Source organism: Chlamydotis macqueenii, chromosome 26 (assembly GCF_036417535.1).
Source record: "Chlamydotis macqueenii isolate bChlMac1 chromosome 26, bChlMac1.mat, whole genome shotgun sequence".
Lineage (NCBI taxonomy): Eukaryota > Metazoa > Chordata > Aves > Otidiformes > Otididae > Chlamydotis > Chlamydotis macqueenii.
Genome location: NC_141581.1, coordinates 837,035 through 856,715, shown reverse-complemented (window position 1 = coordinate 856,715; position 19,681 = coordinate 837,035). Strand labels below are relative to the sequence as shown.

The 19,681-nt window shown below is 60.7% G+C and overlaps 3 protein-coding genes across 10 annotated transcripts in view; 1 reads left to right on the top strand and 2 right to left on the bottom strand.

The window, feature by feature from the left end:
• Positions 1-9: 9 nt before the first annotated feature.
• On the top strand, positions 10-2,005 carry LOC147597495 (E3 ubiquitin-protein ligase TRIM7-like). Its single transcript, XM_086767333.1, has 2 exons — positions 10-905; positions 1,143-2,005. Exons 1-2 carry the CDS (start codon positions 893-895, stop codon positions 1,661-1,663), a joined length of 534 nt encoding a protein of 177 aa, XP_086623459.1. The 5' UTR covers positions 10-892; the 3' UTR covers positions 1,664-2,005.
• Positions 2,006-2,523: 518 nt separating this feature from the next.
• LOC104476618 (E3 ubiquitin-protein ligase TRIM11-like) lies at positions 2,524-6,415 on the bottom strand. 3 transcript variants are annotated; one of them, XM_086767330.1, is made up of 7 exons: positions 6,103-6,415; positions 5,406-5,501; positions 4,887-5,177; positions 4,709-4,731; positions 4,054-4,169; positions 3,502-3,561; positions 2,524-3,251 (listed from the first exon to the last, which is right to left on the bottom strand). In XM_086767330.1, exons 1-7 carry the CDS (start codon positions 6,349-6,351, stop codon positions 2,728-2,730), a joined length of 1,359 nt encoding a protein of 452 aa, XP_086623456.1. In that variant the 5' UTR covers positions 6,352-6,415; the 3' UTR covers positions 2,524-2,727. The 3 variants fall into 3 exon arrangements, with proteins under 3 accessions (XP_086623456.1, XP_086623457.1, XP_086623458.1); XM_086767331.1 differs by lacking the exon at positions 6,103-6,415 and adding an exon at positions 5,778-6,086; XM_086767332.1 differs by lacking the exon at positions 6,103-6,415 and adding an exon at positions 5,786-6,086.
• A 3,130-nt stretch (positions 6,416-9,545) lies between these two features.
• MARCHF2 (membrane associated ring-CH-type finger 2) overlaps positions 9,546-19,681 on the bottom strand; it is a 33,301-nt gene continuing 23,165 nt past the window's right edge. For all 6 annotated transcript variants that reach the window (XM_086767347.1, XM_086767346.1, XM_086767344.1 and 3 more), the window contains 2 exons: positions 15,356-15,565; positions 9,546-12,454 (listed from right to left, as the gene is read on the bottom strand). In XM_086767347.1, coding sequence (XP_086623473.1) covers positions 12,296-12,454; positions 15,356-15,565 — 369 coding nt within the window. In that variant the 3' untranslated portion in view covers positions 9,546-12,295. The remainder of the gene's footprint in view (positions 12,455-15,355; positions 15,566-19,681) is intronic.

The window sequence follows — 19,681 nt, the reverse complement described above, 5'->3', positions numbered from 1 at the left end:
CCGTGCCCATGCCACCACGCCCCAGCGGTCCCCGAGTCCCCGCCAAGCTGGTCCATTCCCAGCCTGGCCTTGGCGGGGCCGCGTCCCGGAGCAGCTGGCTGGCAGCGGGTCACACCGCGGCAGCGCGGTGAATCCGAACAGGCAGCGTCTGCGAGGAGCCAGACCTCGGCCGTCGGCGCCGCACGTGGCCTGCGCACCCAGAGCGCAGCCGGGGGCTGTGACTGGTGTCCCCAGGCGACGTCCCACGGGGCCAGGGGTGCAGGTGTGCCACTGACCTCAGAGGGCTCTGAGCATCTTGCTGCAGGAGGACACGGCCCCTCCGGCAGCACCGCGGGCTCTTATCACCCACGCGCAGCCGGCGGAAGCCAGGAGCCGCGGCAGATCCTGTGACGGGGCACTGCAGGAATGCAAGAATGCAGGGAGCGAACTCCCAAATTCAGGGGTCAGAGGAGGTCACACCGCCAGCAACCCCAGGGCGCTTGAGGTGGTCACCAAGAGGAGGTGGAAGCTCTGGTGGTGCGGTCTTCCCAGGAGGAGAGGGTGCAGGACTCCGGCCATCAGCCCCGCTGGGCTCTGATCCGCTCGCTCAAACAAGCTGGGAACGCTGCGTGCGCCCGGTCCGGCCACGAGCTGAGCAGGGCAGGGGGGCACAGCGCAGACCGAAGGCCCCCAGCCCCATCCAGACCGCCCTGCGCGGGGGCAGTCTGCCGGGTCTCTGAAAAGCGCCTGGACGCTGCGGCTTTCCCACCATTCCCTCTGCTTCTCCATCACTTTCAGGCGGTCTCCGAATCTTGCAATTCCCACTTCCAACAGGGAATCCTGGCTCTGCTCCTGTTGATTTTCTGCAGAAATACTGAGAGAAGAGAGGGAGACCCCGGCCGGCGAGGTGGAGATGAGCGGGAGAGGTGAGTGTTTAGGGAGGAAGAGGAGGAGTGGTTCTCTGATGAGGAGGGCCCAGGTGTCTGCACGGCAGATGTGTCCCTGTGGCATCCTCCTCCGGGAAACTGGGAGCTCCTGGATGAGGAGCAGGGGTAGGATCCCCCCACGGGATGCAAGGAAATCGCCCCGTCCCTTCTCTTGCTGGGGCGGATGCAGCCCCTGGGGCTGCCCGTCCTGAGCAGCTTCTCCTCCTCCGTCCGCAGCCAACGTGACCCTGGACCCGGACACCGCCAACCCCTTCCTCATCCTGGCCGCCAACCAGCGAGGCGTGGGCCGGGGGCACGAGTGGAGCTCGCTGCCCGACAACCCCGCGCGGTTTGACATGGAGCCGTGCGTGCTGGGCTGCCAGGGCTTCTCCACGGGCCGGCACCTCTGGGAGGTGGAGGTGGCCGAGGCGGGGGACTGGTGGGCTGTGGGGGTGGCCCGGGAGGCTGTTAGGAGGAAGGGGGTCCTCAGTTTTACCCCCCAGGAGGGGATCTGGGCCGTGGGGCAGTGGTTTGGGCAATACTATGCTTTCACCGACCCCGACTGGACCCCGCTGCACCTCGCCTGCCCGCCCAGGGCCATCCAGGTCTGCCTGGACTTCGCAGAGGGGCGGGTGGCGTTTGCCGACGCTGAGAACGAAGCCCCGGTCTTTGCTTTCTGCCTGGCTCCATGTCCCCGGGAGAGGCTACTCCCGTGGCTCTGGGTGGGGACGGACTCGTGGCTCAGGCTGTGCCCCTGACATGGAAGGGCTGCGGGTGGCGGGGGGGGACGGGAAGGGCAAACAGCACCGCTGTGGGTCTCAGTGCTGAGAACGGGGAGGGTCCTGGGTCCTGCCAGCTTCTCCTCACCTGGTTCCTCTGGCCACCACGCGGGAGAGGTGGCAGGTCTTGGATATGGATGCCAACAAAGCGCCTCCTTCGTCCCCACCACTCCGCACTGGGACTGCGGAGACAGCGGGGAGCGCAGAGACGATGCAGGGCTCGGTGCCAGGCGGCCCCAGGGCAGAGAGGTGCCACCGAGCGTGGGGACACCACAGAGCGGCTCTGTACAGGGCCATGAAAAATACAGCAGGCTCAAACTCTCTGGCTTTTTTTTTTTTTTTTTCAATTAATTACACTTAACGATTAAGTTAAAACCCCAAACACAGCGGGACGCTGGAGCTGCTGATAACACTTATCTTCCCCGCACATCCCGAGCCTCTCCTCGTCTTGCTTCCCATTCGCGCCGACACGTGCGTCCAGCCCGGTCCTTACAGCAGAGCACGGCGACGCCGCAGGGACAGCCAGGGATGGGGAGCCAGGACCCCGGAGGTGTCCGAAGTCCCCAGGGGAGCTCACTCCCGCAGAGCGGCTCTTCTCTGGTTCTGTGCTGGCTATTTACAGAACTTCGGTTATTACCGTTTTTTGCTTCTGCCGTGCAACGCCACAAACCCCGGCCGTGCTACGAATCGACACGTGTGAAACCAGCAGTTCCAGCAGCCTCTTCCTAAACTCCAGCAAACTCCTGGCCATAGTTCTTTGGCTGGAGAAGATCCAAACCACCAAATTTTCTTTCCAAGAGCCTCACAGCAACCAGAGAAACAAACTGAAGAGGCGAACATCGAAGAATTATCGAGTACACGAATTTGTTAAAAAGCAGGGATTGTAATGCCACCCACAGCATTATCTGGAGACGTAACTCATGCCCAAAAGATTAATATCTCCTTGTGCTTTCCCAAGCTAAGAGAAGCACCCCAGCCTCAGGGACCAGAGACGGAGGCTGCCCAGGCTGCAGGGCTGCAGCCATCGCCACAGCAGAGCCTCCTCAGGCCCCAGGCCGCAGTTTGAGCCGGGACCCCCTGCCCACCCAGAACCAGGGGTGGAGTCGCTGCCGCCCGAACTCGGCTCGCGGGAAAGTGAAAATCGCAGCCTCGCTGTCCGCATCCACAAACATCACCTGCCCCTCCGCATGGTCCAGACAGACCCGCACCCGCCGGGGCCCCGCGCTGCAGGGGACGGGGGTGGGAGACGGGGAGGTGAGAGCCTGGAGCTTTTCCTTGTAGCGCCCCACCGCCCAGATGCCCCCTGCGGGGCTCATGTCAATCGGTCCCTTCCTCTTCACGGACTCCAGGGCCACCCCCACAGCCCAGCACGACCCGCAGCCCACCTCCACCTCCCAGCACGGTCGCCCCGAGTCAAACCCCTGGCAGCCCAGCACGCAAGGCCACGGGTCAAATCGCCCTGGGCTGTCAGGCCGGCTCTGCTGCACGGCTGCCTGCATCACGCTCCTCCGATCCTCCGACAAGACGAGTCGGGAGTGGGCTGTGTCCGAATCCAGAGTCACTGTCACTGCACGAAAGACGACAGGTCAAAGAGCAAGGGTAGAGATCGTCCTGGGAAGAGTTTCACCGTGCTGGGTCCGCGTTTGGTCCTGGCTGGGAGGAAACCTGGCAACACTTTTCTCCCAGAAGGTGCCTAACTCAAAATGGGCGGTAGCCCTGTGCCCTGAGCCCAGACGTGGGAAGGTGCACTGCCCCCCAAAACATGTGCTGCATCCCTCGCAAGCAGGGTTAACCGGAGGAGGCTCCCCAGAGCTCACCTCTTGTGTAGCGTCCCCGTGACTCCTCCGCTCCCTCCCTGGGGGCAGCTGTCACAGCGTCTGAAAGAGATGGAGCCCAGCGGTCACCTCCGGGGCTGGGTAACACCAACACTGCTTTGAGGTGCAGAGACCCTGCACCCCTCCTTCCCAGTGCTGCGCTGGTGGGTGTCTCCAGTTGAAGCGGGAAGGAAGAAACCTAAAGCAACGGGAGCAGAAAGAACTCGGGGCTGCCCAGCGCCAGATGGACGCTGACGTACTGTAGCACGTCTAGAGGGTCACCAAGACGGTTTGAGGAGTTGTGGGATCTTTGTCTTCAGAGATACTCAGAACTCAGCTGGGGAGAACGCAGAGCAATCCCACCCGGGGGTACCTGCTCTGAGCAGGGGGGAAAGGGACAGGGAACATCCTCCCACTTGAGCTGGGACACCTCTCCAGCGCGTCCCCTGGGCGGGACACGCTACACAAGGGCTTTTCCTCCTTCCTGCGGGGCACTGACCACCCCCTTCTCTCCACCCTCGGACGCTTCCGTTCTCCGAGATCCCTTCTTTGTACCTCGGGGTTTTTTTGGTGCGTCCTCCAGCGCAGGAGCCTTTTCTGAGCAGACACCGGGTTCCTCCTCCAGCTCGTGGCTCACCCGCTCCTTTTGCCGGAGGGCTGCCCTCTCGCACCTGGAGCGGCACAAGCCACAGCGTTTCTGTTCCTCCGTGAACTCAGACTCCGCTAGCGCCAGCTCCTAGGGGCCACTTCTAGCCGAAACGATCCCCCCCGAGAACGTCCACTCTCACACACGCAACAGCATCACCGAGAACAGACAGCAGGTCTCGTCGGCTAGGCCACCAGTGCTCTCATCGCCACTTAAATTTGTATTGAGCGACGGCCCTGGTGTCCCCCGTCACCCCGTCCCTTCCGAGGAAACCTGTGTCACACCCGAGCGGGGAAGCCCTGAGCCAAGGGCACTGTGCCCTGGTCTCTGTGCCTTCGTGTCACTACACACCCATCACGGAGAAGCCACCCAGGCCTGCAAACAGAGGCCTTGGAAAGGAAAGGTCCTCGAGAATTTCCCCAGGGACAGCCCCTGGCAGTCACGCTGGTTCGTTAGCCTCCAGAAAACTGAAATACGTATCTGAGGCACCCAGCCTTGCTCTGGGGCAGGAACCTTTGCAACCCCAAGGCAGCAGCGCGACACGAGGGAGAAAGCAGCACGTACCTGCTCGGAACGTCACCGGCATCCTAGGTGGAGAAAGGGAGAAGAGCTCAGTGCCGCCCACCCCGCGCGCACACCCGCCTCGTTCCCCTCACCCAGCAAGCGGGCGCACCAGCACGGGGAGGTTAATATAATCAAGGCAAGGTTAATTAAGACAAACGAAGTAAGATTGGCCCCTCACGTGTTTCCGAGTCGCTGGTGCCTCACGTGCTGTTTGCCAAGACAGCGCTGGCGCTGCAGCAACCCCCACCTGCAGGGACTCCTGTCCGGACCGCTGATGCTCCTTCTCGATCAGGCCATCCAGATAAATCCTCTTGCTGGAGAATTCCGCAGCGTTTTCTTCCAGTCTCGTTTCTATCTGCTTCTCCAGCTCCCCCAGCTGAGCCAGCAGCAGGCCCTCCTGCTCCTCCAGGAGCTGCCGCAGCTGCTTGAACTCGGGCACAATCTTCTCCCTCTCCACCCTCACTTTCTCCTTCAGGAGCAGAAACAATCCTCTCAGGGGAGGGCGGGACCACGGAAAGGGACAGGCAGCAATTAAAAACATCCCCAGCTTTTACTGTCCGGTGCGGAGCACGACTGTGATTCCCGGGGTGCTTCCTGTGCACCACGAGCCGGACACAACGATTCCATCTACCAACTGCAGGGGCCAAGAATGGACCTTTCCTCCCCCTCTCCAAACCCAGCAGCACCGTGCGCCTACCAGGCAGTCCTGGCAGATCCGTCGCTCCTGCCGTTCCCATTTCTCCAGTTCTTCTTTCTCCCTCCTGAGGCTCTCCAGCTGCGACTGCATTTCCTCCTGGAAGGAGAGACATCCTTCAGGAGTTACACGCGGACGCTTCGTGTTCCCCGCGCTGGACGTCAGCAGCCTCTGGACCCGTGGGTCCAGGATGCTCGCGGGGGTCGGCGGGACTGTGATGAGCGGAGAGGGAACACGCAGGGGAAGGGGACTGGGGAGGAACCGAGGAGGAGCAGGCAGAAAGGGATACGGAAGGGGCCGGCCGTGGGTAAAACGGAGCTGGTGAGCGCGCTTGTCTGACCCAGCCCTGTGCCCGACGGCTGCAGTCTGTCCCACCTTCTCACCAAATCCCGGCCTAGCCATCTTTTTGCGTGATCTCGTTCTGCATCCCACAGCCGTGGGTGCAGCAAAGACCAAGTGCCAGCTCCTGGGGGGCCCAGCGCAGCTGCTGCGGTCAGACGGGGGGTGCGAGCACCCCGGGCTCCGGGGGTCAGCGGGGTCTCAGCAGCTGCTGGAGCAGGCGGGGGTCCCGAACTGCAGCCACTGCGCCCGGGAGCGCGCACGTCCCCAGAACCAGCTACCGGGGGGAACTGGCGAGGAGCTCAGCGCCGGCGGCTGGAGCAGACCGGGGGTGCGGGGCGGGGCGGGGGGGACACCTCACCTGCGCCGGGCCGGGCCGGGCCAGGCGCCGCAGCCCCTCGGCGATGTTGGCCAGCGGGCGGTTGGGGCGCAGGGCGCGGCCGGGGAGGGGGCGGCGGCACTGGGGGCAGGAGGGGGCGGCGCGGGCCCAGCAGCGGCGGACGCAGTCCCGGCAAAAGTTGTGCCCGCAGTCCAGCATCACCGGCGCCCGGAACAGATCCAGGCAGACGGCGCAAACCGCCTCCTCCAGCAGCTCCTCGGCCGCCGCCATGGCCGGGCCGGGGCGGGCACCCGCGCTCTTTCGCTTTCGGTGTCGAGAGCGGGGCGGGGGGGGCCGCAGCCCCCGGCTCTCCTTCCGTCCTGCCCGGGGGCGGGGTAAGGGGGGGGGCGGGGGTTCAGGGTGGGCTGGCCGTGGCCCCGGGGAAGGGTTCCCGTCGGTGGTCACCGCGTTACCGCTCCCCGGCCGCCCCGTCTGCAGAGCAGCTCCCCTTTTCCTGCGTTGCCCGCAGCGGTTTGGTGTGTTCCCCCCCCGCCCCCCCTTGCCTTTTCCTCCTTTGGGAGGTCACAGGGCTGCAAGGACGCAGTTCATTCTGGTTCCCGTCCCTTCCTTGGGCACCTCACATCGCCAAGGCAGAGGCGGCCGGGATGCTCCGCCGGGACTCCCGCTGCCCGTTCCGGCCCCGCTGCGGCCCTCGGCGACGGCTCCCCCCGAGCTCCGCTTCCCCCCCGCAGCGGAGCGGGTCCCAGGCAGGGGTTGCTCTCGGCCCAGATCAACCCCGGGATTATCGCTTTGGGGTGCGTTGTCCCACCCCCCCCGTTTATTTTGAGCTCGAGCAGCTGCTTGGGTGCAATTAAATACCAGCCGAGAGTGCTTGCGTGAGTGAGCAGGGGTGTCACTGACAGCCGTTTCGTAGAGATCTGAAGACATTTGAACAGATTTCCTTCCCTCTTTAATCTGCTCCTTCCCCTGCCACCCGGCGTGGACCACTTCTCTGTATGCACTGCTCTCCCAGCAGACCAGGAGGGCAAGCGAACCGCCGAGCCAAAAGCCCTCCACCACGCGGGTTTATCACCTCTCCGCCAAAGGCAGGGCAGGCCCGCGAGCAAACCGCTCCCAGGATCACCGTGAGCAAATATCTTCTGTGTCAGAGATGGAGCTCTTTGTATTAAAACACAGCGGTGCGGGGGCCAGAGCCCGGCTGTCCCTGGACAGCCACAACGGAGCGAAACCCTGCTGAGATGCTGCAGGAAGCGGCACAGGGTCCCCCAAGGAGAGACTTCACTGGAGGCTGCTCTGGAACCCACAGCGGCCAGCGCCTCCTCGCTGGGGTCTGGGTCTCACAGAATCACAGGAGGGTTTGGTGGGAAGGGCCCTGTAAAGCCCACCCATCCCAACCCCCCTGCCAGGAGCAGGGACATCTCCAACCGGATCAGGCTGCTCAGAGCCCCGGCCAACCTGGCCTGGAATGTTTTCAAGGATGGGGCATCCACATCTGGAACATCAGAGCATCTGCATGGAACATCTCCTGTTCCTCCTCGAGGCCACAGTTTGCATGTGCAAAAAGAAATTGCATGCACCTGCATTTGTTTTTTACCCAGGAGGGTCCAGGGCAGAAGCACCCCAGAAATGAGCGGAGCTGGGCATTTCTATTCCCTTTCTGTAGGATTATACGGAGGTTGTAGGTAACATTGCAGCTGCCCTATTGCAAGGGTGGGGTTTTTTTCCCTCTCACCTATTGTCCTTCCTGTTTAAGACAAGAAACTGAGAAGCACATGTGGTCCTGAAGTATAAACGCTATCTCTGAGTTTGGTACTGGCTTGGAGCAAGATGGAAAAGCTTATTCTTCTCACCTGCCCTGTGCAAAATGATTGCAATTCCTCATTGCTGTGGTTTCTGGAATCTGAGACCACATCCCAGCTGGTGAAAACACGCACAGCTTAGCCCAGTTTCTCTTTTAACGCCATCCTAGCCCCGGGCTCTGGTCCTCACATCTCCGTGGAGGACAGCCGTGGGGATCCCGGCCATCAGCACCTACCCGTCCCCAAAGTGATCCCGAAACACGAGCGGCCTCTTTGGAGCACAGAGCACCCTCTTTGTCACGGGAAATACCCCAAAGGACGTGTCCTGTGTGGTGAGGAACACCTACCTCAACCGAGAAAAGGAAACGGCTTTCTGCAAGCCAGCTCAGACACCCCGACGCTGGCGGCGTGAGGCCGGAGGAAAGCTGGGTTTCTCAACAGACTGGTGCCCTGGATTCTCTTCACTGTAATTTTGTGGAGGGTGAGAAAAGGTTTAACAGGTTCCCTTTTGCTGTGGTGCCCTCAAAAATTTAAAATAAGAAAATCAACTCTTTGGCAGCATACCTGCAGCATTCTGGTGAGAAACACAACAACTTCATGTAGGGTTGCACCACAAAGACTCACAGGCATTCAAGTCAGCTCTCTCCTCGTGCAGGAGGTACCGCTGCATCCCGGTGCCGCTGCAGGCAGGACTCTGCAGGAGCACGCTGGTCCCTGGAAAGTAAGGTGAGGCTAACGGGGGTCCTCTGAGGGGCACGGTGCAGGGGGACAACCTGAGCCAGCAGTTTTTGTCCCACGCCTCAGCGGCTGGTGGCTGGGCACGGAGGCCAGCGGGTACTCGGGAAACCCGCGCTCCCATCGGCACCGAGATGGGACCTGTCCTGGCAGCAAAGGCGCAGCGGGGCATGGATCAGAGCGGCGTGACTCCCTGCTCCCACGGAAAAGGCTGCAGCCCGGGGCGATGCAGGCACCCCAATGAACAGGGTTTTCTCAACGCTGGTTGGTGTCAGAGATGCTTCAAACAAATCCTGCTCAGATTTGGTACACTCTTCTGAGCAGCCGTGAAGGAAAGGCACCCCTGTTAAAATGTGTCTCCTTTCCTAACCGTGAGCCCCCTTTCTCTGGGTTTTCTCTCTCTTTTACGCTGTTCTGGCTGCTGCTGCAGCTTTTTCTCCTCTCCATCCCGGGCAGATTGCTGTGTCACAGCACGGTTTTCTTTTAAAGGACTGGGGTGAGCGTTCTCCCTAGGAACAGGGTGCTCTCTCTTTTTAAAACTTTTTCTTTTTATACAAACAAGCCCTGAGCCCCTCTTGATTTGCCAGCTGGCCCAGGAACCATGGGTCTCATCCAGGGGCTTGCCCAAGGCTAAGGCCTTGTCGACGCCCTGGGAACACGTCCGAACGTTGGCTTCGTGGTGTCCTGAATGGCACTTCTAATACACAGCTTCACATTTCCTGTGTGTGGACAAGAGAAACCTGCCCGTAAATGACAAAAACCTCAAGGTTTTGTCCAGCTGAGGCTCAAACATGAACCCTTCTGCCAGCTGTCCTGGGGGCTCAGAAAAGCCGCCCCCAGTGCCCTGGGAAGCCAGCACCCGGGGCTCACGCTCAGGAGAGAACCTGTGCTCCTCAGCCCTCCCACCTCCCCCAGTAACGACACAACGGCCCGAAGCTTGTCTCACTTTTATTTACAGAATTGCACAGCCCATTTCCCCATGACACTGGGACGTGGTGGTCAGAGACACTCCTTTCCCACCTCCACCAGCTGAGCATCTCTGCGAAGGGGGAGAAGACTCAAAGAGTCGCTGTTGGGTTCTGCAGGGGCACATGCGACAACTCCAGTTATTGGCAACCACGATAACAACGACAGAGCCGAGAGCGAAGCCGTGGCTGCGCAGCAGCGCAGGGCTGGGCCCCAGCTGCCCCCAGCCAGGGACCTCTGCCTTTCACAGTTGCATATTTGGGTCGACAGCGGGTTTCCTAACCGAAACACCAGCTCCGTGACGTCCTTACCAGGGGAACGCATTGTGGGAGCGCACATCCTTCGTCACCTGCCAGAACTGGACGTGTCGCACCACCGAGTGCCTGGGAGGCAGCCAGGGTGGAGAAGGTTGAACTAAACCCCCCAGTTTTCTTCACTGGGAACGTCCTGGTGACACGGCACTCGTTGGGGAGGGGCTGGAGGACGGGGCACCCAGGACAAGGCACAGGGCAGCGGGGCAGCGCTGACTGCGGAGGGAAGGGGAGCGCTGCGGAGCCCTGCTGCGCGAGCTGATGTGAGGCAGGATGCTGCTGCTGCGCAGGGACCATCGCTGCGGTTGGACCAGGAAGCTCCTCTGGACTACGCAGCTCCAGGAGCATCGTGGGCCAAGCCATCCCTGCACGACGGGCAGAAGGGAAGGTGCCTGTGGGTATGTGGGAGAATGGAAGAGACAGGCAGGGAGGCGAGCAGAGAGAGGGGAGTGGGGATGCACAGCCTGGCTGGGGCAGAAGTCGTTCACCCCCAATCAAATGAGATGCTCCTTCTCAGAACAGAGACCAGCCCGGACCAGCACACAGCTGAGCAGAGAGAGGCCGCTGCGAGATGTGCTGGGGTATCACTGCGTTGTGCGAGAGCCCTGGGACAGGAGATGGAGGGGAGAGCAGACACAGACCAGGTCCCAGGGCTGGAGCATCCCACTGGGAGTACCAGGGCACCGGCCCCCGGTGCTCATGCCACCAGTGACGTCCAGCCTAGCGTCAGGGAACAGGGGGCACATAAGGAAAAGCATCTTGCTTTGCAGCTAGAGAGAAGGAGGAATGGCACGTGGTGCTTTGAATTCAAGAAATTACTGGCCTCGATCTAGCAAGGCACCAGACCGATCCCCTTGGGTTTGGCAAAGGAGCCAAGGCCACAGCGTGTAACTACCACCGCTCACGGCGAGGACACGGGACCGCGGAGCCTGCCTCCGCCCTGCTCTCTGCCCTCACCCTCACAGGAGAGCCGAGGCTCGCGCCAAGCAGCTGTGCACGCCTCTGGAGAACTCAGCAGGCACACGCCAGGGTCGGCGTCCCTACGGAACAAGGAACGCCCGGCATGGAGCATGGGCAGCGTTTGGCAGCGTGGGGAAGCAGCGAAGAGGCAAGGACCGAAGCCAGACTCGGGGAGAGCCCCGGCAGATGGGGCACTGAGACATGGGTGCGGTAGCTGGGAACGCGGGCGGGTGAAGGAGGAGGGGACCGCCAGCCCCCTGCAGGAAGGGACCCAGGGCCTGTTCTCTGGGAACAGGGGAACTCGGGGCGTGTCGCTGGAGGACACAACAGACAGTGCTTTTGGGATGAACCACGTCACAGCAGCTCCTCCGGCCGCTGCCGAGGAATGTGCAAAGAAAGCACGCGGGGACAGCCGGGACCCCTGCGCCTTGCCACGCGGCTGCAGAGCGCGGCCTGTCCCGTAACGTATGTGCAACCGACACCACGAGAGGTCCAGCCTCAAGGTGTGAAAGGACATCAGCAAACAGAGACTCCGACGCTCACCTTCTGGGGTCAGGAAAGCTCCCTTCCGAATCTCTTATGAGCAGAGGCCACAGTGGGTTTGGCTAGAACAGGCCACCGCTTCCCACCCTGGGATCCACCTACGTCTGCCAGACAAACCGAGAGCTGAGTGCATCCGAGTCCTGGGGACGAGCCAGGATCTGCAAGAAAGCATTCTGTGAGGTCACGTCTACACAGGAAAAGCCTTTCTCATTCTGAAACTTAATCTGAAATTCTCAAAATTACAGTACTTTACAATACAAAATGTCTCCGCTCGGTATCACGTCGTTTCACTCCTTCTGGGATTATAATAATCATTAAAAAGACACGACTTTCTAGAAAGGACAGGAACACCACAAAAGAGACCAGAGAGTGATGGAAAAGGCTGCTGCAGTGTTATCAAAACCAATTTAGTGCAAAGGAGAAGGGCCTTTCAGGAACGGTCGATGGAAAGTGTTCATTATCCGCTCGTTTGGAGAAAAGGCATAGATTTAACCTCGGAATGAGATCAGGCTGCCGGCTTCTATACTGAAGCTTAGAACATCCACACAAAAGGGCTGGAACACAATATGCATGGCCGTTAAAAAATAATATTATATATAGATATATATATATATAGGGAGATATTTTCCACGTATGTAATTTAGTTACAGGAAAGCGTCCCTGCAAACAGGCACGTTCTGCCGTCCGGCTCCTCCGGGCCGTTTCCCGCGACGGACATTGATCACCTCTCTGCTTGCCGTGGTACGAAGCACGTGCTGACCACAAAGTCCCTCTGCGCGGGATGATTGTTTTCCAGTGCCTCCACCGTCACTGCGTCTCCTGCGCACGCGGGGACGTTGGACCCTCGTTGCTCCCGCCGCCCTGGACGGCGGCTACGCGGCGCAGCAGCCGAGGGACGCCTCAGACGGTGGTTTCATCCGCGGCCTTCTTCAGGAGCTTGGCGGAGAGGAGGGAGTGCGGCACGGGGTGAGGGCTCCGCGAGGCCGGGATCATCAGGCGGACTTTCTGGTTGGTCCTTCGCCACTCCGAGTACAGCTGGCAGTGGTAGCGGAACGAAACCTGGCGGGCGACAACGCAGCGGGCTGGTTACCAACCCCTCCCATGAGCGCCGGAGCCCGCGGAGGGCCGGGCAGCAGTCACCCACCCGCCCTCTGCGCATTCCTTGCCAATCCACCAGCATCCCCCGGCCGAGGGGGACAGCACTGACCCTGGGACAGTTTGGGGCACTCCACGTCCCAGCCCTTGGCGAGGAACAGTTCCTGGTGACAGCAGGCTCGGCACGGCCGGGCCGAAGGGGCTTTCCGGGCAGCACCAGGACCAGGGGGACAGGCTGTGCTGGGCTGGGTTTGGGTTTGGCCGGTGAGACGTGGAGGGGAGGAAGCGCAGTTCGCCCCTCCAGCCCAGCCGTGGGCCGAAGCAAGCCCATCCCCGGGGCAGAACGCTCAAGCCTGAGGCGGCTGCATCCAGCCAGCCTCCCCCCATCCCGCAGACCTCAGTGGATCTTCTCTGCCCGCTGCAAGAGCCTGCTCTCCTTGGCCTGCCACAACAAGACACCGGTTGGACTCCGATGACAAGGCTGCGGCCTGGACGCGTCCACCCCAGGGAGCAGGAGCGATGCCAAGGCCGGAGGGGACCCGAGCCAGGCTGGCCCGGGGCGTGAGCTGGCCCTGCAGTGTCCGGGCAGCCCTGCGAGGGGAGCTTCGAGCCGTGCTTCCCGCAGTCCCAGCGCCTCACCGTGTCCTTACGCCATCAGGAACGCCACTACAAACTTCTCACAGCTCCCGCTGGTTCCTTAGCTTTGACATTAAACTCTTCTAGACTTTCTTGAGGAAGGAATAAAGCCAGCATGTATTTCCCTCCGATCTATCTCCCTAGAAACTATGAGCAAGAAAATTAAATACTGAATCCAGTTGGTCACTCCTCAAAAGCAAGCTTTCTTACTTTGTACAAGCACATGAAACGTTTAGCTGGCAATTTTTCTTTCTGACAAGAAAAATTCAGTATTCCTCTTACTTTGGGACAGGTCTCAGACATCTGCTACGAGAACCAGAGCTGTGCCACAGCACGGAGGTAACTGGCTACCGATCTGTGCGCTCCCCTTGTCCAGCTGCGGAGGGACAGCTGTGGAAATAAGGTTGTTTGCTCACAAAGGAGAAGCAAACGCACCGCGCGGTGTTCAGAGACGGCGTGTGAGTGGGGGGCCAACGGTGACACCTCAGCGAGAGCTCCTGCTCCGCAGGAAGGAGCTGCAGCCTCGGCCGCAGCCTCGCGCAACCCTCACGCTGATCACAGCCCTCACCGCCCGTCTGCGCCACACGGCCCACGGCTGAACGCAGTAAATGTGAGTAAATTCCTTCTCTGATCAAGGAATGTGAAGCACAGCAGAACTGCAGCCATTTTAGTCAGGACTCATCATTTCACAAAAAAAACCCCAACACCTGAACATTTCTCTGTTTCCTCCAGACTTCCAGCTCCTCCAGAGCAGTCGGAAGCACTTCCCCTCACCATTTCCAGTTTCAGCCTGCCTTTCTACAACAGCGACCCTCAAGCAGCCCCAGGTCGGAGCGGTGCGTGCGGCAGCGGAGGCGTTCCCCAGCAGCGCTGCCACTGCTGCACGTTCTGCCGGCAGCGCCAGCCACGCGCTCCCGCAGCGGGCACCCCCCGGGGCGAAGGCCGCAGCACCACCCCTCCCCGCACCGCAGTCTGACCGGGAGAGCAGCAGGGAATGCGCCAACCCCGGTGAGGGCCGGTTCTCTGAGCGATCAGAGCGTGAGACGGCGGGGAAATGAGCTGCGGCGTTCCCACCGCCTGCAGAACCGTCAGCTCTTTGGGGTCCCCCTACTTCTTCTCCAGCAACCACGCTTCGTCCCTTCCCAGCGAGCAGCTGGCGACGGGCGCTGATGGGGTACAGGGCTCTGAACGGGAGAGCTGGAACGAAGGTCTGGACCCAGAAACGCACCATGCGACAGAACTGACGGGGAAGGAGAGGGAAGTCCCCGGGCCAGGAGGCCCCCCAGAGCGGGGAGCGGCAGGGCGGGAGCCCCTCCCCGGCCCAGCTGCTCTGGGCGCTCGGCTGGGAGCGCTCACCGATGCGCTACACGGCACATCCACATCTGCTTCCCTGCTCTTCCTGACCCACTCCAGGCTGCAAGCCCCTGGCTGCCTAATTCAGTACGTCCAAAAAGATGCAACACAAGGCATCTGCAGGAAGGGCTTTCCCATCACAGACCAGTTTGACACCCAGACAGAGCCCAGTGCAGGTTCCCAGTGATCCCCAGTGCCCCCAGCCCCAGCAGCACAGCTGTAGAGCAGCGGCAGTGGGGCAGGGCAGGATGGGCACCCAGCCTCAGCTCGAGTCCAAAACCCCAGTGTGAGAGAGGAGTCAGGGGTCTCCCCAGGCCCAGAGCGTTCCCTGCCACACACCCTCCTGCACGACCAGCATCTTTAAAATATCTCGTAGAAATCTGTTTAGTTGTGGGCCACAGAGACCCCCACAGCCAGCGTGCGCCTCCTCTGGGCACGGCCAGCCGGCGCTGGGCGGGAGGGACACGATGGTAGGGTAAGGAACTGGGGTCAAACATTTTCCAGATTTCATTTTTCCCCTCAACCACCTGAGCACCAAGCTTGCGTTTCCTCTGGAAAACAGGAACAGGCACAACAGCCGGACTGCCGCCTGCCCCCAGCTCCCAGACCTTCCCACCGCGCCTCGGCCACGCTCGGGCACGCAACGCGCGGGGAGCACGGCTCCCCTGCCAGCCTGGAAAGCAGAGGATCAGGAAGCGGTTTCTCATTCTCAGCAACAACTTCAGCAGCTCCCATCTGAAGAGGATTAAAGAGAAAGAGCCCGAGGTTTTCTCAGCAGGGGGGTCAGAAAGAGCTGGCGGCACTGGCGCAGCGCGAGGCAGCGCTCCGATCTCCGCTGGAACAGATCTCCGCAAGGCCCCGGCAGCAGGCACTTACCAGCGTCCACAGGACGTAGATGGTGAAAAGCGCGATGGTCAGCGCTATGAGCCCGATGGCCTCCAGCCGGCTGTTGAACTGCAGGTGGTCCTGGGCCCCGCGCAGGCACAGCCAGCCAGAGATCGCTGCCAGGGGGGTGATGAACAGGAAACACACCATGTCGCAGAACAGGGTCCTCTTCTCGTTGCGGGGACCGGGATCCTTCAGCCACTGCGGGGAGGAAGGGAGAAGGGCGTCAGTCAGCGGCACATGGGGCACGCAGCGTGCTGGCAAAACAGGGCCGCCATGCGGGGACGCCCTCACACGCACTCTGCGTGCTGTGTGTGCCTGGTGTGTACGCGTAACTCACAGAAACCTTCAGGAAAGTGCAGCGAGAGAGCGCCAGGTGTATTTTTAACAACGAACAAGGGAAGAGACAACCGCGGAATACGTGCAGGGGGAGGCAGCAGTGAACACACGAGCTGCCGGGGGGAGGCGTGGCAGCAGCTGCCAGACGCAGGGAGGGCGGTTCAGGAAAGCCTGGCTTTGTAAAGATCTGGACTGAGCTTCAACAGAAAGACATCCAGGACTCCACAACTGCTGTAAGCACCTCGGGAAACCAGGGCTTCGGGGTCTGTGCCCAGGCCAAGATGCGCTCCTACGTCACGCCATAGGGGCTGCTGTCCCAAATCCAGCCCCCTGCTTCCTTTTGGAGAATCACGGCATTCTGGAGTTTCGCTCCTGATTTAAATCACACCTGAACTGCCCAGGGCCACCGGAGGGACTGTGCAAGGCAGCTCCGCAGGATGAGCGCTCTTGAGGTGACGGCACTGGCTCAGGACCCGAGTGCCACGGCAGCGCTGCTCACTGGGTGCCCAGCGCCCGCCCAGGACTGTCGGTGGGGAGCGCAAACACCCACGCACCCCGTATTTTCACGGAGATGACAGCAGAGGGGAAAAAAGCATATCACTTCAGCAACTAAGTGACAAGACTAGAGAAAAAAAATAGAAAAGGAAAAAGACAGTAACCAGCAGAAAGCTCTGCGCCTGAGCTGACAGAGCAGGGCAGCAGCCAAGGGGCCGCGGTGTGGGGCTGGCCCCAACTGAGGAAGGTGACACAAACCCATTTTCTTTCACAGAACAGTCTGTGCCCAAATCTGCATCTTTCTGACAGAGAAAGCCTGTGACTGTTCCTAAAGTCAAAGCAGCACAGCCCGCAAGCGAGGGGGACGCGGAGCTCAGCTGGCTGGGGGGACTCAGAGCTCAGCTGCCTGGGGAAGGTCCCCGTTGCCTTCTCCCAGATCTCAGGGGATCACACGTGCCCAGGAAGGGACGAGGCACGATGAGACAGCTACTGAAAGCACCACCGGCACGACTGCAGAATCCGGAGACCTTTCCACTGCCAGTGGCTGTCCACTGGCCACCACGTTACAGGCAGGAGAGACCCACCGGGACCAGGATAGGGCCGGTTCCGGTGCACTCCTCCCTGCGCTCAGGCTCGCTGTCCTGCCTCCCAGGCAGCCCGGGACCCATCGCAGCGGGGATGCTGCGCTTTGCTCTGCGGCACCAGGAGGCTCCTGCGGCTCTCGGAAAGGAGCAGGCAGCAAAACAAACGCAGCTCTGCCGCAGGTTTCCCTCAGCGACCTCCAAACACCCACCGCTTTCAGCAGTCCCGGTGTGCTTCTAGTGTGGGTTCGCGTTAGACACTGTGACAACAGCAATTGTTCCAGTTTTCCTGGGATTGTGCTATTTTCAGCCTTTCCTTTCCTTTTTTAGAATAGCAAGTGGCTGTGGCTCCTACCAACACCCAGGGCTGTTACAGCGCGTTTTTACTGGGAGTTCTGCACGCTGCGCTGCTGGATCCCGCCCTGGCTCCTGCACCAGGATGACAGCTCTCATTTAGGATTCTTTTTTTCTTTCCTCAAAAAAACCCTAAAATTTGAGAACATGATGGAAAAGGCAGAGTCAGAGCAGGGAAGGGAATATCCCCAAGGCAGGCATGTCCTACTGGCAGATGTGGGGTAGGGGTGCCCGCTTTTGGACAGGCGGCACAAAAAGGGACTCATCTGAGAACTACGCACACAAAGCTCCTTCCCTGCAGGGGAAACCACGGCTTAAACAGCGATACGGAAAGGGTGGTGGCAGGTATGCCAGAAATTAATGAGACACAGCGGTGAAAGCAGAGCACAAGGAACCTGAGGACACAGCGTGGCCAGAAAGACCAGGAGCAGGGAAGGGGGGAACGCAAGTGTGTGCGGATTGAACTGCAGAGAGAGTCGAAAGTGAGGGATGGACAGCGAGACACGGCAGAGGGGAAGGACAGGACGAGAAGTGCAGGCTTTTATTGATATGAGAAAGGGAAGAGGGAGATGGTGAACCTGGGCCAGGAGCAGCGACGCAGCGGTCGGAGCCGTGGTGGTGGCGTGCTCTGCGGGCACCTGTGAGGGACAGCCAGCCCAGAGCGGAGGAGAGGACATTGCGGCCGCTGATAAGAGCCTGGCCAGGAATTTCAGCTGGGAGGACCGATAAGCGAGATATTTGAGAAATGTGGCCTGAAGTATCTGAGAGACCCAAACCCAGCGAGAACAAGGGGAGCTAGGGAGCGAGCTGGGAGCTGAGGAGCGCAGCCAGATCTGGGGACCGAGTAATGCTCCTGGACTAACAGAGGACGAGCTGGAAGCATTTTTAAAGCCATTCTGAGCACGACTTGATGGTCAGACCCCAGCAGGAAAGTTCAGAGCAGTCACAGCTGTGGTTTGGACGGGAGGAACCAGGAGAAGCGAGGCAGACTTGCAAGTCACCCGCTGCGCGGCTCTGCAGAGGAGACTAGTGGTGACGAGCTGTGTGGGGACGATAAGGACCACACACGAGCCCCGAGCAGCCCCACGGGGGAGCGAGGGCAGACGGCAGCTCAGCTACGCAGCGAAGCTGCTCCACAGCCAGCGCGCGTTGGCAGCCCCACCGCTCGCCTGCCCGGCTTCGTCGCTCCAGCCACGCAGGGCTGCCCCAGCTACGCGGCGATCGGGTGGACGCTGCCTCACCCTGACCGGACCAGCATCCCTCCAGCAGCAGGCCCACAGCACCCGTCCCCGCTGAGAGGAGATCCGGGGTCGCTTTTCACTCTGGTGCAATAGGAATCCTAGGGACTGAAGGCAGATGGGTATTTTATAGCACCTTCTCCTGCGTACATTCCTCGTGACCTCTGAAACTCTTCCTCCCCGAGACGGGAGCCAAACATGTACGGGCAGGAAACAAATTAATTTCCTTTGGAAGCAGTTGATTTCCTTTGCCAACTCGCACAGACACAGTAAAGAAAGAACACAATCCGGCACCCTGACGGCGCGGGGCTCCTGGCACCGCAGCACATCAGCGCATACCGGACCCAAAATAAACCCGGCAAACAACCCCAACAGCGGTCAGGCAGTTTAAACAGTTTTTGTGGGGAAAACTATCAAGTAAACATGGGAAAGCAACAAAAGCACAACTTGGTCTCCTTCCAGGCCAAGTCTAAAGCCAGTTGTCTCCAAACTGCCATCACGCGCGAGACCAAAGGGAGAGGCAGAGCCGGCTGCTCGTGGGCCGCTTCGGCGATGAGCGGGGTCCCGACTGCCCCACTGGAAACAACCTCCCTGCTCGCGCGGCAAGAAGTTATCCTGAGTATAGCCACGCTGCTTCGTCCTCCAGCACGATCCCAAGGCGATCCCAGCCATTCCTCCTGCAGGGATCGGCAGGGCTGTGCAAGGGAGCCCGTCTCCTGGACCCACGGCAGGGCTGGGATGATGGGCGTCTGGTTTTTGGGTGCTGCGGTGCCCGTGACACGAGGGTGAGCCGCGGGTGACGGAGGGCAGGAGGAGGGCACGCAGAAGGCGGCACCAGGACACCATCAGCTCCTCTGAAGCCAAGAGCAGGTCTCCCTCAGCCTCGCAGCTGACGAGCGCAGTGCAGGACCAGCGTGACCTGCCAGTCCCACCAGCTGACCCTGCCACACGGTCCTTCCTGTGCTTTACAGCTACGGGATGGTGCAAGCCGCAGTAACAGGAGCACTCAGCTGCGTAAAGCCAGCGGCGTTATGAAACATCCTGTGTCCTTTCTGTCCACCAAATAGTCAGCCTGTGGCTCCTCAGGCGCCTGTTGATTTTCCTTTCGCTGCTGCTGGCTATGTCAGCCAGAAAGAAAAACACGACCTCGATTGCCAGCAGCAGCGTCAGCCCCGTCCCTGCCCTGAGAAACGCGCTGAATCCAAAAACGCAGCTTCAGAAGCACCACTGCCACATCCCTGCTCCGGGCGCCCACCAAAGCCTCCCTGCAGGCCACAGAGCTCCGCAGGCAGGATGGTCCTGTTCCCTTT